The 14,334-nt window shown below is 43.3% G+C and overlaps 2 protein-coding genes and 1 long non-coding RNA gene across 8 annotated transcripts in view; 2 read left to right on the plus strand and 1 right to left on the minus strand.

Annotated features, from left to right (window-relative positions):
* LOC109407813 (cullin-4A) overlaps window positions 1–14,334 on the minus strand; it is a 417,220-nt gene that overhangs the window by 185,625 nt on the left and 217,261 nt on the right. The gene's annotated exons all lie outside the window — the stretch shown is intronic.
* Window positions 1–14,334, plus strand: part of LOC134288725 (guanine nucleotide exchange factor DBS-like) — a 106,292-nt gene that overhangs the window by 42,463 nt on the left and 49,495 nt on the right. For all 3 annotated transcript variants that reach the window (XM_062854469.1, XM_062854470.1, XM_062854471.1), the window contains exon 2: window positions 10,415–10,879. In XM_062854469.1, coding sequence (XP_062710453.1) covers window positions 10,415–10,879 — 465 coding nt within the window. The remainder of the gene's footprint in view (window positions 1–10,414; window positions 10,880–14,334) is intronic.
* On the plus strand, window positions 12,956–13,739 carry LOC134287504 (uncharacterized). The gene is made up of 2 exons (XR_009997350.1): window positions 12,956–13,440; window positions 13,499–13,739. It is a non-coding gene; the product is annotated as an uncharacterized LOC134287504 (long non-coding RNA).

A 14,334-nucleotide genomic window follows, 5' to 3' on the forward strand; every position in this document is an offset into this window, starting at 1 on the left:
TCCGAGAGGAATCCCTGAGTGAATTCCTGAAGGATTCCCTGGAGAAATGTTTGAAAGAACTTTTAGCATGTAAGTACTTTATATGTTTGAAGTAATGTGCTATACACGAATTGACCAAAAAGCATCTTTCTCTCATCCATCAGCATTAGCAATAAAATGCACTTGAAGTCACAACAGAACAGAATAGAATAGGTCAATTCTGCATGGATGCAAGCGATTGCTTGCGTACCGACGATGCGATAGGCTCATATTTCCATAGCCAAAAATGTTATTGCCAAATATCTCTTTCCTTTAGCATTTGTAACCAATTGAATTGTAATACTACACCATGAAACTGACTAAATAAAAGGAACCCAGGTTCCAGTACCAGGACTATATGTTTCAATGCTTACGACATACCAAAACTTTCCTCTAGCACTCTGGATTTACCAGATACTGCTTAATTTGGAATACTTTAAGTTCAGAACATCGGAAGAGTCTTTCTCGGATATTTAACGAAAGACTACGTGAGTAAGTCACAGTGATTTCTACGCAACCAAAACCAGCGCTGCCGTCATTTGTTGTGTTTCCCATACTATTCGCTAGAGGAATTCCTCCCGAAGTTCTTGAAGTAATTGAATGAAATCATTGGGTATTCCCTGAAATATTCTCGGGACCATTCCTGGTAAAGATGATTGAAGGGTTTCTGAAAGTTCCGAAGGAACTCCTGAATAAATTTTTGAAGATAAACTGAGAGGAATTTATGAGGAGATCGCTTCAGGAATTCCTGGAGCAATCGCTGGAAAAAATCCCAGAGCAATCTCTGGAGGAATTTCTTGAAATATACCTGGAGAAATTTCTGGATAAATCCTTGGAACAATCTCTGGAAAAATTCCCGAAGGGATTCCCAGAGAAATCTCCAGAGGAATCCCTGTAGAAACATCTGAAAGAAAAAAACCCTTGAAAAGTTCTAGGAGAATTTCATGAAAGAATCCTTGAAGGGAATTTTTGGAGTATTTTCTGGAGGAATCCCTCGGAAAATCCCTGGAGAAATTTGTGGAAAAATCCCTGGAGATATCCCTGAAACAATTCCGGGATGAATATCTGGAAGAATTCCTGGAAGAATACCTGTAAGAATCCTTGAAAAACTCCTGAAAAATCTCTGAAGAAATCCCTAGAGGATTTTCTGTTGACATAATTTCTAAAGGATGTCCAGTAGTAATTCCAGGATAAATTCCTGGGTTAATTTCTGGAGGAGTTCCTCGATTAAATCCTGGAGGAATTCCTAGAGGTATTCCTGTGGGAATTACTGGAGGAATCCCTGAAAGGATTCCTGGAGGAATCTCTAGACAAATTCTTGAAAGAATTACTGGATAAATTTTTGGAGGTACCTGTGGAATTGTGGGAGATTCCCATTTCAATTTTTTTTCTATTTCTGAAAAAAAAACCCTAGAGAAATTCTTGGAGGAATTTGTAGAGTAATTTCTGGAGGAATTTCTGAAGAAATCCTCGAAGGAATACTTGAAGGAATTTATGGGGAAAACCTTGGAGGAATTTGTGGAGAAATCCCTGGAGGAATCTCTGGAGGCATTCCTGGATGAATGACTGGAGGAATCCTTAAAAAAATTCCTGAAGGTATTCCTGAAGAATTTCCGGGAAGTATTTCTGAAGAAATTTCTAGAGGAGTTTCTGGTGGATTTCCTGGAGAAATCATCGAAGGTATTTTTGAACGGAATCCCTTGGGGAATCCCTGGAGAAAATCGTGTAGATAACCCTGAAAAAATCCTTGAAGATGTTCCTGGAGAAATGCTTAGCGGAATTCCTAGTGGAACTCCTGAAAGAATCCCTGCAGCAATTCCTGGAGGTAAATCTGGAAGAATTACTGGAGGCATCCCTGAAAAAAAAATCAGAAGTTTTTCTTAGAGAAAATCCTGGAAGAATGTCTGAAGGAAACTTTTGGATGAACTGCTGACAGTATTTATGAAGAAATTCCTGGATTAATTCCTGAAGAAATTGTGTGAACAATTAGCCTTAGTTAAAATTCACAAATAAAAAGAAATTTAAAAAAAAACCTGAAGAAATTCCTGGGGTAATTTCTGGAGGAATTCCTCAAGGAGACCCTAGAGAAATTCCTGGAGGAATACCTACATGAATTCCTGGAGGAATCCCAGGAGAAACTCCTGGGGAATTCCTGGAGGAGTTACTGGAGGAGTTCCTGAAGCAATTCCTGGAGGAATCTCTGAAAGAATTCATGGAGAAATCTCTGCAAGAATCCAAGGATGAGTCCCTGGAAGAATGCCCGGATTAATTCCTAGGAGAAATCCTATTGGAATTCTTGGAGGAATCCCTGGAGAATTCTTTGGAGCAATTCCTGTAGGAGTCCCTGGAAGAATCCTTGGAATAATCCCTTGAAAAGTTTCTGGATTTCTGCAGCAATTCCTAGGGTAATTCCTGGTGAAATTCTTGGAGGAATCCTTGAAGCAATTCCTCGAGGAACTTTTGGGGGGAGTCCTGAAGTAATGCATGGAGGAAACGCTGGAGGATTCATGGAGGAATCCCTTAAAGAATTCCTGTAGTAATTCTTAGACGGATCCCTTGAGGATATCCTAGAGGAATGCCTGTAGGACTTCCTGAAGGAATCTCCAGAGGATCTTCGGGAGAAATTCTGGAGGATTTCCTAGGGGAATTTTTAGAGAGTTCCTGGAAGATTTCCTGAAGAAATTTTTGGTGGAATCACCTAAGAAATTTGTAGGGAAATATCAGGAATAATTTCTGATGAAATCGCAGATGGAGTTCTTACAGAAACTCTGAAGCAATCTTTAGAAGAGCTCGTGAAGAAATCCCTGTAGCAGCTCCTAAAGAAATCGTTCAAGGAATTCCTTAAGAAACTCCAGAAGGAATCCCGGAAGCAATTTCAAGAGGAATTCCTAATTAGGTCTCCTGTTAGCCTAGTCGTTAAGGCTATGGATCGCCAATCCGGAGACGGCGGGTTCGGTTCCCGTTCCGGTTGGGAAAATTTTCTCGATTCCCTGGGCATAGTGTATCATTGTACTTGCCTCACAATGTACAAATTCATGCAATGGCAGGCAAAAAAAGCCCTTCAATTAATAACTGTGGAAATGCTCAAAGAACCCTAAGTTGAAGCGAGGCAGGCCAAGTACCAGTGGGGACGTCGAGCCATAAAGAAGAAGAAGTCCTATGGAAATCCCTTAAAGTTCCTGGAGCAAGTACTGAATTAATTCCTGGAAGAGTTGATTACAGAATACAAGGAGGAATTCCTGGAGGAATCTTTGAAGGAATTTTTAATATAAGTTGTTCCAGAAAGAATCACAGAAGGAATTCCCGAGTTAAGCCTCGTTGAAATTTTTGTGGGAATCCCTGGAAGAATTTCTGGAGGATATCCTGCAGTCTGTAGGGATTCCCGGAGGAATCTCTAGAGAAACTTTTGGAGGAATCTCTAGAGGCATTTCTGTAGGAATCCCTGGAGAAATCCCAGGAAGAATTCCTGCAGAAATTGCAGTTGGAATTCCTGGAGAAATCCTGAAGGAATCCTAAGAAGCGTTCGAGGGGAACCTCCTTGAGGAATCCCTGTAGCAGTTCCTGAAGAAACTCCAGAAGGAATCCTGGAAGCATCTCCAAGAAGTGTTCCTAAGAAAATCCCTGAACAGTCACTGGAGGAAGTACTGGATTAATTCCTGGAGGAATTCCTGAAAACATTCCAATAGGAGCTCCAGAAGAAATTCTAAAAAAAATCTGGGGGAATCCTTGGAGGATTTTTTAAAATGTAGTTGTTCCTGAGAGAAACATAGCTTGAGCTTGATTGACCGCCCGTGGATGCTACTCCAGTATCGCCAGACCAGCTACACTCACACAAGGAACCAATCAGATATCTGCCGGGCACTGAGCAGGCATCATCAGTGTGTGAGTGTTGGTGATCTTCCATCTTTATGCGACAATGGCGCCTGCCACGTCATGTCAGGTTGCAGGTCAATGTGGGGAAGGGGAAGGAAGTGATGATTACAATCATTTGTATCCACATCAGACCGAATATACCTCTGCGTCTGCACAAATTCAAGCGGATGTCGGAGTGTTGGTAAAGTATGGTGCATGGATGACAGGTGTAAGGTGATAGTTTGGTGTATTTATTACTCTGAAGATATTGCGACACAGTTCGCTTGATTACATAACTCGTAGGCGTTATATGATAGATTGACACTGTACTAGGAAAGTTGGTAGGAAGGGAAACGGCTTTTTCAACCCGTTTCTGGTTCCAGCGATGGCTATAAATTTATGAATATAAATGAATTGTATATGTGGAAGAGAGAAAGAGATAAATAGATAGAAAGATACAAAGTAGGAGGAAAGGGACGGGCCAGGGATTGAACCCAAGACCTTCTGCATATGAGTCAGAAGTGGTAGCCACTAAACCACCAAACCCGTCTTGTAGTTGTTCCTGAAAGAAATATAGAGGAAATGCTCGGGTGAATCGCTGAAGGGATTCTTGGAGGAAACCTGAACGAATTCCTGATGAAATCCCAGGAAGAATTCCTTAGAAAATCCCAGGAAAGCTTTTTTAATAAATTCCTGGAAAAATTTCTGTATAAATACCTAGCTGGACTCCCAAAAAAATGTTTTAAGGAATTCCCTGATTAATTTTTAGATAATCTGGTAGAATTTTCTGAAAGTGTTTCTATAAGATATTCCTGCTGATATACTTCGAATTATTCCAAATTGAAATATTGAAGCAATTTCTAGTGGTGTTCTTGAAGGAAGATATGGAAAAAAAATCCCTGAAAAAATCTCTGAAGGAACACTTGCAGAAATACCTAAAAGGATCTCTGTTGACTACCCCCAGGGGTAAAATCTCAAAAATAAAAACTCTGCTGACATTTATTTTGGAATCCCTCTCGCAAAAGCACTGGAACAATCACTGGAGGTACCTCTAAAGGTATCCCAGGAGAAATTCCCGGCAGGAATGTCTGGTGATACTCTTAGAGGATTTTTTGAAAAAACCTTTGAAGCAATCCATGAAGGAAGCTATAAAAAAAAAAATATCGTGGAGGAATTCGTCGATGCATCCTTGCAGAAGTATCTGTAAAAAAATCTGAAAAAATCGTGGGAGGAATTTTTGAAGCAAACCCTGAAACAATTACTATTGAAACCCTGGAAAATGCCCATGAAAGAACTCACGAAGGAAAAATTCCTGGAGAAGTTCCTGAAAAAATACCTGAAGAAATTTCTAAAGGTGCCCTTGTAAAAATGCATAAATCTCAGGTATTTTGCTTTTAGCATGTCATTTGTTTGAATCGAATACTAGTAAACATTCGGCATTGCTTTTTTCAAGTTTTTAATTAGAGATTTCTCCTTTGATTTGAATGGAAGCATGCCTGACCATGCAATCAAATTTAATATAAAGCCAAACTATTTCCAACAGTCTGATACGGTGTTTACCCAGACAAGAGAGATCTTCCCTAAGCCCTTTAATTATTCGCCTAGTTTACTGTGCACTGTGCGTGCCAATGCAACAGATATTGACTTTTAATTTTCCGTTTAACAATTTCCAAAACAATCGAAGATGCATTTGTGTCGCGGAATTAAATCAATTGAGCGGTTATGGAGAAAAGCTCTACCAGTTAATGAGAACTGCCAGGAGATTGATATTTATAGAGCAGCAGACATGATACTGAATAGGGTGCATCATGCAAGATCGCAGATAATGGTGGAGCTCGGAAGATGAATGGTCTATTTGCTTCTTGCATGCATGTGTAATAGCAGTCAGCTTTGCGATATCTGCGGGGTGCGAGGCTTCCCTGAAGAATTATCCAACCACCACGCTTTGATAATAACGAAAGCAGCCAGCCGCGAGCACAGACAGGTGTGCGCCGCCGGCTCAGTTCAGTAGGGAAGTGAGCCAATTATCTCATTTTTATTAGCAGGGGTGTGCGAGCGAGTGGCGCTATAATAACTCGTGTCTCGTGGAGGACGCGGAACGGGTATGAGAATGAGAATGAAAGGCAGTTTGTTTGTTGGATATTGGTTCTCAATGTAGATTCTCTCCACTAGGGGACGCCTTGAGGTTCTCAATCATCAATGAAGAAGCCAATAACAACATTATTTTCCTATTACTTTTATTTATTTATTCATGATATTATTCATTCATTTATTTAGTTAACATCAAATTCATGATAATACTGAATCAACAATTTGCCGCCATAATACTCGATTTGCAGCTGTAGCTCTCCAACGTCGGTCACGCCCAACACTCGCCAGATCACGCTCCACCTGGTCCGCCCATCGTGCTCTCTGCGCTCCACGCCTTCTTGTACCAACCGGATGGTTAGCAAACACCAACTTTGCAGGGTTGTTTTCCGGCATTCTTGCAACATGCCCTGCCCAGCGTATCCTTCCGGCTTTGGCCACTTTCTTGATGCTGGGTTCGCCGTAAAGTGCAGCGAGCTCGTGGTTCATCCTTCTCCGCCACACACCGTTCTCCTGTACGCCGCCGAAGATCGTCCTTAGCACCCGTCGCTCGAAAACTCCGAGTGCTTGCAGGTCCTCCTCGAGCATCGTCCATGTCTCGTGTCCGTAGAGAACCACCGGTCTGATTAACGTCTTGTACATGGTACATTTGGTGCGGGGGTGAATCTTTTTTGACCGCAGTTTCTTCTGGAGCCCATAGTAGGCACGACTTCCACTGATGATGCGCCTTCGTATTTCACGGCTCACGTTATTGTCAGCCGTTAGCAAGGAACCGAGGTAGACGAATTCTTCTACCACCTCGAAAGTATCCCCGTCTATCGTAACATTGCTGCCAAGGCTTGTCCTGTCTCGCTCAGTCCCACCTACCAGCATGTACTTTGTCTTAGCCGCATTCACCACCAGTCCGACCTTTGCTGCTTCACGTTTCAGGCGGGTGTACAGTTCTGCCACCGTTCCAAATGTTCTGGCAATAATATCCATGTCATCCGCAAAACAGACAAATTGGCTGGATTTCGTGAAGATCGTACCCCGGCTGTTGAGCCCGGCTCGTCGCATAACACCTTCCAGGGCGATGTTGAATAGTAGGCAGGAAAGTCCATCACCTTGTCGTAGTCCCCGTCGAGATTCGAATGAACTGGATAGTTCACCCGAAATCCTTACGCTGTTCTGCATACCGTCCATCGTTGCTCTTATCAGTCTAGTTAGCTTCCCGGGAAAGCTGTTCTCGTCCATAATTTTCCATAGCTCTGTGCGGTCGATACTGTCGTATGCCGCTTTGAAGTCGATGAACAGGTGATGCGTTGGGACCTGGTATTCACGGCATTTCTGGAGGATTTGCCGTACGGTGAAGATCTGGTCCGTTGTCGACCAGCCGTCAATGAAACCGGCTTGGTAACTTCCCACGAACTCATTTACTTTAGGGGAAAGACGACGGAAGATAATCTGGGATAGCACTTTGTAGGCGGCATTCAAAATGGTGATCGCTCGAAAGTTCTCACACATTAACTTGTCGCCTTTCTTGTGGATGGGACAGATTATCCCTTCCTTCCACTCCTCCGGTAGCTGTTCGGTTTTGCAGATCTTGACTACTAACTGGTGCAGACAGGTGGCCAACTTTTCCGGGCCCAGCTTAATGAGTTCTGCTGCGATACCGTCCTTACCAGCCGCTTTGTTGTTTTTGAGCTGGTGGATGGCCTCCTTAACTTCCCTCAGTGTGGGAGTTGGTTCGTTCCCGTCCTCTGCTGCACCAACATAGTCATTTCCTCCGCTGCCTTGGTCCTCCGTGCCTACATTCTCTTCGCCATTCAGGTGCTCGTCGAAGTGCTGCTTCCACCTTTCGATCACCTCACGTTTGCCCGTCAGAAGGCTCCCGTCCTTATCCCTGCATATTTCGGCTCGCGGCACGAAGTCGTTGCGGGATGCGTTGAGCTTCTGATAGAACTTCCGTGTTTCTTGGGAACGGCACAGCAGTTCCATTTCTTCACACTCCGCTTCTTCCAGGCGGCGCTTTTTCTCCCGAAAGAGGCGGGTCTGCTGTTTCAGCTTCTGTTTGTAACGTTCCACGTTCTGTCGAGTCCCTTGCTGCAGCATTACCGCCCTCGCTGCGTTCTTCTCCTCCAAAATCGTTCTGCACTCTTCATCGAACCATTCGTTCCGTCGATTCCGTTCCACGTACCCGATGGTGCTCTCGGCTGCGTCGTTGATGGCTGCTTTCACTGTACTCCAGCAGTCCTCTAGAGGGGCCTCATCAAGTTCGCCCTCGTATGGCAACGCGGCTTCGAGATTCTGCGCGTATGCTGAGGCGACATCTGGTTGCTTCAGTCGCTCTAGGTTGTACCGTGGCGGTCGCCGGTACCGTAGATTTGTTGATGACGGAGAGTTTTGGGCGCAGTTTGACCATCACCAGATAGTGGTCGGAGTCGATGTTGGCGCCACGATAGGTCCTGACGTCGATAATGTCGGAGAAGTGCGTCCGTCAATCAGAACGTGGTCGATTTGAGATTCCGTCTGCTGTGGGGATCTCCAGGTGTAACGATAAGGGAGGCAGTGTTGGAAAAAGTTGCTACGTATGGCCATATTTTTGGAGGTGGCGAAATCAATGAGTCGTAGGCCGTTTTCGTTCGTCTGCTGGTGGCCGATTTCCAACTATCCGGGTTCATTTGAGCCATGGGCTCAAAAGAAGGTCAGTGTCAGCTGCTCTCAGGGGGAAAGAGCAACTGACGAAAGTGCCGGGGCTGGGATCGAACCCATGACCATCTGCTTATGAAGCAAACGTGTAGCCACTACGCCACGGGCCACGGCTTCACATTTTCTTGTATCAACCGTATCAATAACGAACACCTACTTTGCAGGGTTGTTGTCCGACATCTTACCACATGTCCTGTCCAACGAAGGATTCTGGCTTTGGCCACCTTCTGGATGCTGGGTTCGCCGTAGAGTGTAGTTCATCCTTCTGCGTCACACACCGTTCTCCTGCACATTGTTGGAGGTCGCTTCATCCATTTCCTTGGTCTTCCGTTTTAAATCCTCCAAGCCATTCTGGTGTTGCTTCCACCTTTCAATTCCTTCTCCCGAAAGAGGCAGATCTGTGGGTACCTAGCACATTCTGCCAGATTCCATGCTGTATTATCGCCCGCGTTAGGTGTTTGTCTTACTAAATACCTCTACCTATACTCCTCGGTCTTCTACTCCGTTACTCATACCGGACGGTGCAATCAGCTTCGTCATTTATAGCAACCAAATATGTGTGATGCTTGCTAAGGCTCCCTTCATGATTTGGGCTAGATAACCATAATTTCCTCCTCTTGTCAACAATATGTTTAATACCCTTCCAATGACGCTCCTCTAATAAATACATACAAGCTTTCTATTGCAGTCGTCGAAAGCTAAGTCCCGAAGGTCCCTTATTTATGCTTTACTGATCCTGTTCTTCAATTTAAACACTTCAATTTTTCAATCCATCGCGTTCACAATTTTGCTCTACTAGAGGCAATTATTTCACAAAATCAGGAAGCAAACAGTTTTGAGCAAAAAATGACAGGAGCAAAAGATATAATGTCCGCTCGCTAGCGTGGCACACTTCGATTGAAATGCTATTCTATTGTAACGTTCCAGATTTGAGTTGGGAAACACTTTACCTGACTTATCACTATATTTCATTTAAAAAAAATCATTTCGAGTTTCTGAATGTACGCATTAACACCGTTTCATGCTTCAATCGAATGTATGTAAATTGCTTTGCTACACCTGCCAGAATCCAATTTATTCCAGCAGAACGCTATTATCGTGCTACTCGCACCAACAATCCCCCTTTCTCATAATCTGTTTCCAAGTCATGTTTGAACAAACGTGCAAGCCGCAAATTAAAAACAAATATACTTAGGCCACAGACAAACAGACATACTACTCAAATCGAATTCTTCGCACGACTTAACGGATATTTTGAAAATAAAGTGTGGTTGGGACTGTGCTCGCATGTGTCATGGTGGCGCTGCTGTGCCAACATCACTTCTCAATTTTGAAGAGAAATGAACGCGACGCCGATCAATGTTTACATAAAATGACCCAGTCATGAACCTTCATTCATGTTTTTTGAATGGATGACGCCACGGGGGAGTCGTCACCTGCAAAATTGTTACATCGAGCCGAGGGAAACAACACCTGCAAATGAATGCTTCGAACTGAGCATTATAGAGGGTGCTAGTGAGACGCAAAACGATGTTTTTGAAACAATTTTCTTCTAAGTAATATGTCTGTTTGTCTGTGCTTAGGCTATGCTATACCAAGCTAGTGCACGAATGAAACCGGTCTCGACTTTACGATCATCTCCGGCGATGATCGCTGGGAACCACCCTCTTTCGCTCAGATCAGGGAAATTGCTTTCTTTTCCAATTAAAAACCAAAAACAAAAAAAACTAACCCGCTCTTTTCTGGTTTCCCTTTTCCACGCGCTCAGAATCTCCCCCGCCATCGGCCAACAGTGGAGGCGGCGGCAGTACGGCATCATCCTATCACTCGGCGCAAGCCCATCATCAACAGCAGCACCATCATCACCTGTTCCAGCATCAGTCGTCGGTCACGTCCGTAAGCTCGGTTCAGACGGTGCTCAGCCAGAACCTGCAGAACTCCACCAGCACAGTCAACAAACTGATCGAGAACGTGTGCCAGAATGGGAACCACCTGAACATGAACACGTTCGGAAGTTGTAGCTCGCTGATAACGACGACCACTGGACACGTGGTGCATTCGAGCGTGAACGGTGGTGGTCATACGGGGTCCGGACAGGGACAGGTACAACAGCAGAGGAATGGTGCTATCTGTGGCGATCAGGGAATGAATTCCAGTGTCAGTTCGGCGGAGGAACCGCTGAGCGTGGCCGATGTGGCCGATTTGCTGCACCCGCAGTATGCGATCATTACAGGTGAGTTGATCGATCATTGGGGTTCAACACGCGAAGGTGATGTTTCAAGTGTTGCGATAAACGCCAAAATGTAGGCATACATCGGGGTGTCATGATACATGTTGTAAAATGTATTGTGCACGCTTGCAAACCTTATATCTAATAGTAGTTCACCTTTTGTATGTTCGGTTCGGATAGGGATTTTCAAATCATCACCGTTCTTTGTCTTCTTCATGCAACGTCAAATCACCAATCAGTGTTGAATACTCGACTGTTACACGAAAATAATACCAGAAGTTGAAAAACTAAAAGTCATCGTAGCAGTGTAGAAAAATCGAAATATTTTGCTGTATTGATTGTGAATACCACTTTTCAAGCGTGTACAAATGTTGCAACACAGCGAAAGCAACATCCACCCAGCTACATTTTCTGTATCACGTTCGTGTACAACATACACTGGAGTAAAATATTCAATCAAATAATATGAATTGTGACAGTTTCATTACTTGATAGTGGTCCTCGAGTTTCTGGTGAAAATGCTACGAGGACGCAAACCAACACAGTAGAAATCAGGGAGGGTGCAGGCACGTCAAACTCGAACAAACTACGCCTACCTAACATGCATCGAGCGGGCCTTCCCAAACAACACAATGCGATTTCGCGGGCCACCCCCATCGACAAAACAAACCGATTTCCAAGCAGGATTCGACTAGGCTTCTGGTCGCGTAGCCAGTCACACTAACACACTCGCAAAAGATGAGCAGTAGGCCTACCTTGCCGCATGCGGGTCCCCTGGTAGAAATGGTCGGAAGACATTTTCAGATTCGAGCCCGGCAGCCAAGATACATTTGAAACAACCGCTAAGGGATCGTTAAAATATAACGTAACGCGCACCGCCATAGGCGTAAATATTATTTTAAGGCAGCGGCGCACAATGCTGCGCCCCATAGACAGAAGTGAAAAAATCGACTTCAAAATTTTGTTCAATCTAGTATCACAGACAAACAGACATACTACTCAAATCGAATTCTTCGCACGACTTAACGGATATTTTGAAAATAAAGTGTGGTTGGGACTGTGCTCGCATGTGTCATGGTGGCGCTGCTGTGCCAACATCACTTCTCAATTTTGAAGAGAAATGAACGCGACGCCGATCAATGTTTACATAAAATGACCCAGTCATGAACCTTCATTCATGTTTTTTGAATGGATGACGCCACGGGGGAGTCGTCACCTGCAAAATTGTTACATCGAGCCGAGGGAAACAACACCTGCAAATGAATGCTTCGAACTGAGCATTATAGAGGGTGCTAGTGAGACGCAAAACGATGTTTTTGAAACAATTTTCTTCTAAGTAATATGTCTGTTTGTCTGTGCTAGTATGCCATGCTGTTCATACACTCCCGATCAAAAGTTTGGGGTCACCCCCTCAAAAACATGTCATTTTTTTAGGTCCATATCTTCGCCAATTTGCGTCCGATTTCAAAACCCTACGTCTCATTCAAAAGATAATAAGTCAAAGAAACTTTAAATATGATTTAAAAGAAACTTTTTCAAAAGATTTAACCAAAAGTTGCCAAATTTTCTAAAAAAATGAATATTGCATTTTTCATTGAAAATTTTCTTTGCCTCGCTGAGTTATATGACGTTTTCTCCCAGCGAAAGCTTACGCGATACAGCAAATCGCTATATTTCACACTAACACAGAAAAAAATCTGTCAACAATAACAAAATACATATGCATTTTCAGCGAAATGCTCTATTTGCATGACAACAATCCACTCCCACAGCCGATGACCGCCGTCAAATATCAGGATTGCCAACTGTCCGGCGACTGCTGTCAAATCTCTTTGTCGCCGAATCTGGCGCTGGGTCTTCGGCGCGGAAACCCAAAGATGGGAATAAAATTTTAGGGTTTGCGCGCAATATAAACTTACGGCAGTGGCGCTGGAAATTGGGTCGACCAAATTTCAAGATGAGTGCGGTAATGTAACCCAATTTCTATAAGCTTTCAACTGCTTTTTACAGAACTTAGCTAAAAAAAATCTAGAAAAAAGTTATTAAGTAAATTAACTTTTCATGTCATCGGCCAAAACCCGCATAGCAAAATACAGTTTGCCATACTTTCCAAACAGAAAGTATGCTCTAACTGTTACTGTTACTTTAAGACAAACATTTGGTTTTCTGTTTAACAATATGAAGCCTGACGCTACACACCAAAGAGAACGTCTTTGATAACGTATACCAACTAGTAACAGTATGTTATAGTGTCGGCACATTGTTTGACGTTATGGAAATAAAACTCGTGAGAAATGGTGGCACTATGGCATCACCTCAAGTCAAACGGTCTGTACTCGCAGTAGCGCAACACACTATCACATATGAGTTTCACAATACAGTACTTATTCACAACAATCTGTCATATGGTTACAAGCATTTGTATTTGTAAATGAAATATCCTAAGGTTTGCCGCTGCGCTGTCTGTCAGATTATTCAAGAAAAAAAAAGCAAAAAGTGCAAATCTTGGATTTCCGAACAATTAAAAAATACTTTGTCTCCGGCTCAACTGCGGAATTTGCAAGGTAAGCTTGCATCCTAATAAATAAATTTATATTTTAATCGCGGTTTAATTATTTTTAGTGCCTCCTAAACCGGAATCGAAAGGTGGTGGGCCACAGGCCATCGTGGCGGGCCAGCGCAACAGGCAACAAAATTAAAGATTTTTACCGACACATTCCGGCGAAATGACCAACGAAGTGGACTTCGGTGACACTCGGTTCCCTTTCGAAAGAATGTCCGGTTTCCTCATCTCGCTGCAAGAGCCGTAAGTGGCACTTCCAGGCCCGCAGGAAGCAGATGTCGGTGCTCCTGTCTAAGAATGGAACAAACGTGTACGTAGGTGTGCATGATCGTGAAGCTGAAGGTGGACAATAATCGCAATAGGGTCCTGGACAAACGTGCTGCCGGAATCCGGGCGGCGTTGTCGAAGGAGAAGGACAAGTGCACCAAGCTTTTATGTCTCCACTGCCTTCTCACCAACAGTCGGAACCTGCCGGAATGGCACCGCCGAAGCATGTTCATCGTTGCCACCAGCGGGAAGGAGAAATGCGTGCCATTATTTGTAATTCGTATAAGTAATAAGTGTTTTTCATCTTCCCTTAATAAACAATCATTAATATTTGGAGAAATGTTTTTGTTTGTATACTGCTCAAAACCATCATCCTGTTTGATTTATTGTAAATAATCAAATTAAACAGGATGATAGTTCATTTCCATGTTGTAATAATTGTTTGAAAAAAGTTAAAATACAGTAGAACCATATATCATACGTTGAAAATACCATGGAAGACCATAAATCAATAATAGCATATACAGTGTTCGTTTTTCTTCAAATATTATGGTTAAACTGTTCTCTAACCATTTCTTATGCAGTGAATCGTCTGAAAAACTGGATAATATATTGACCATATCCTTAA

Source organism: Aedes albopictus, chromosome 2, assembly GCF_035046485.1.
Source record: "Aedes albopictus strain Foshan chromosome 2, AalbF5, whole genome shotgun sequence".
Taxonomy (NCBI): domain Eukaryota; kingdom Metazoa; phylum Arthropoda; class Insecta; order Diptera; family Culicidae; genus Aedes; species Aedes albopictus.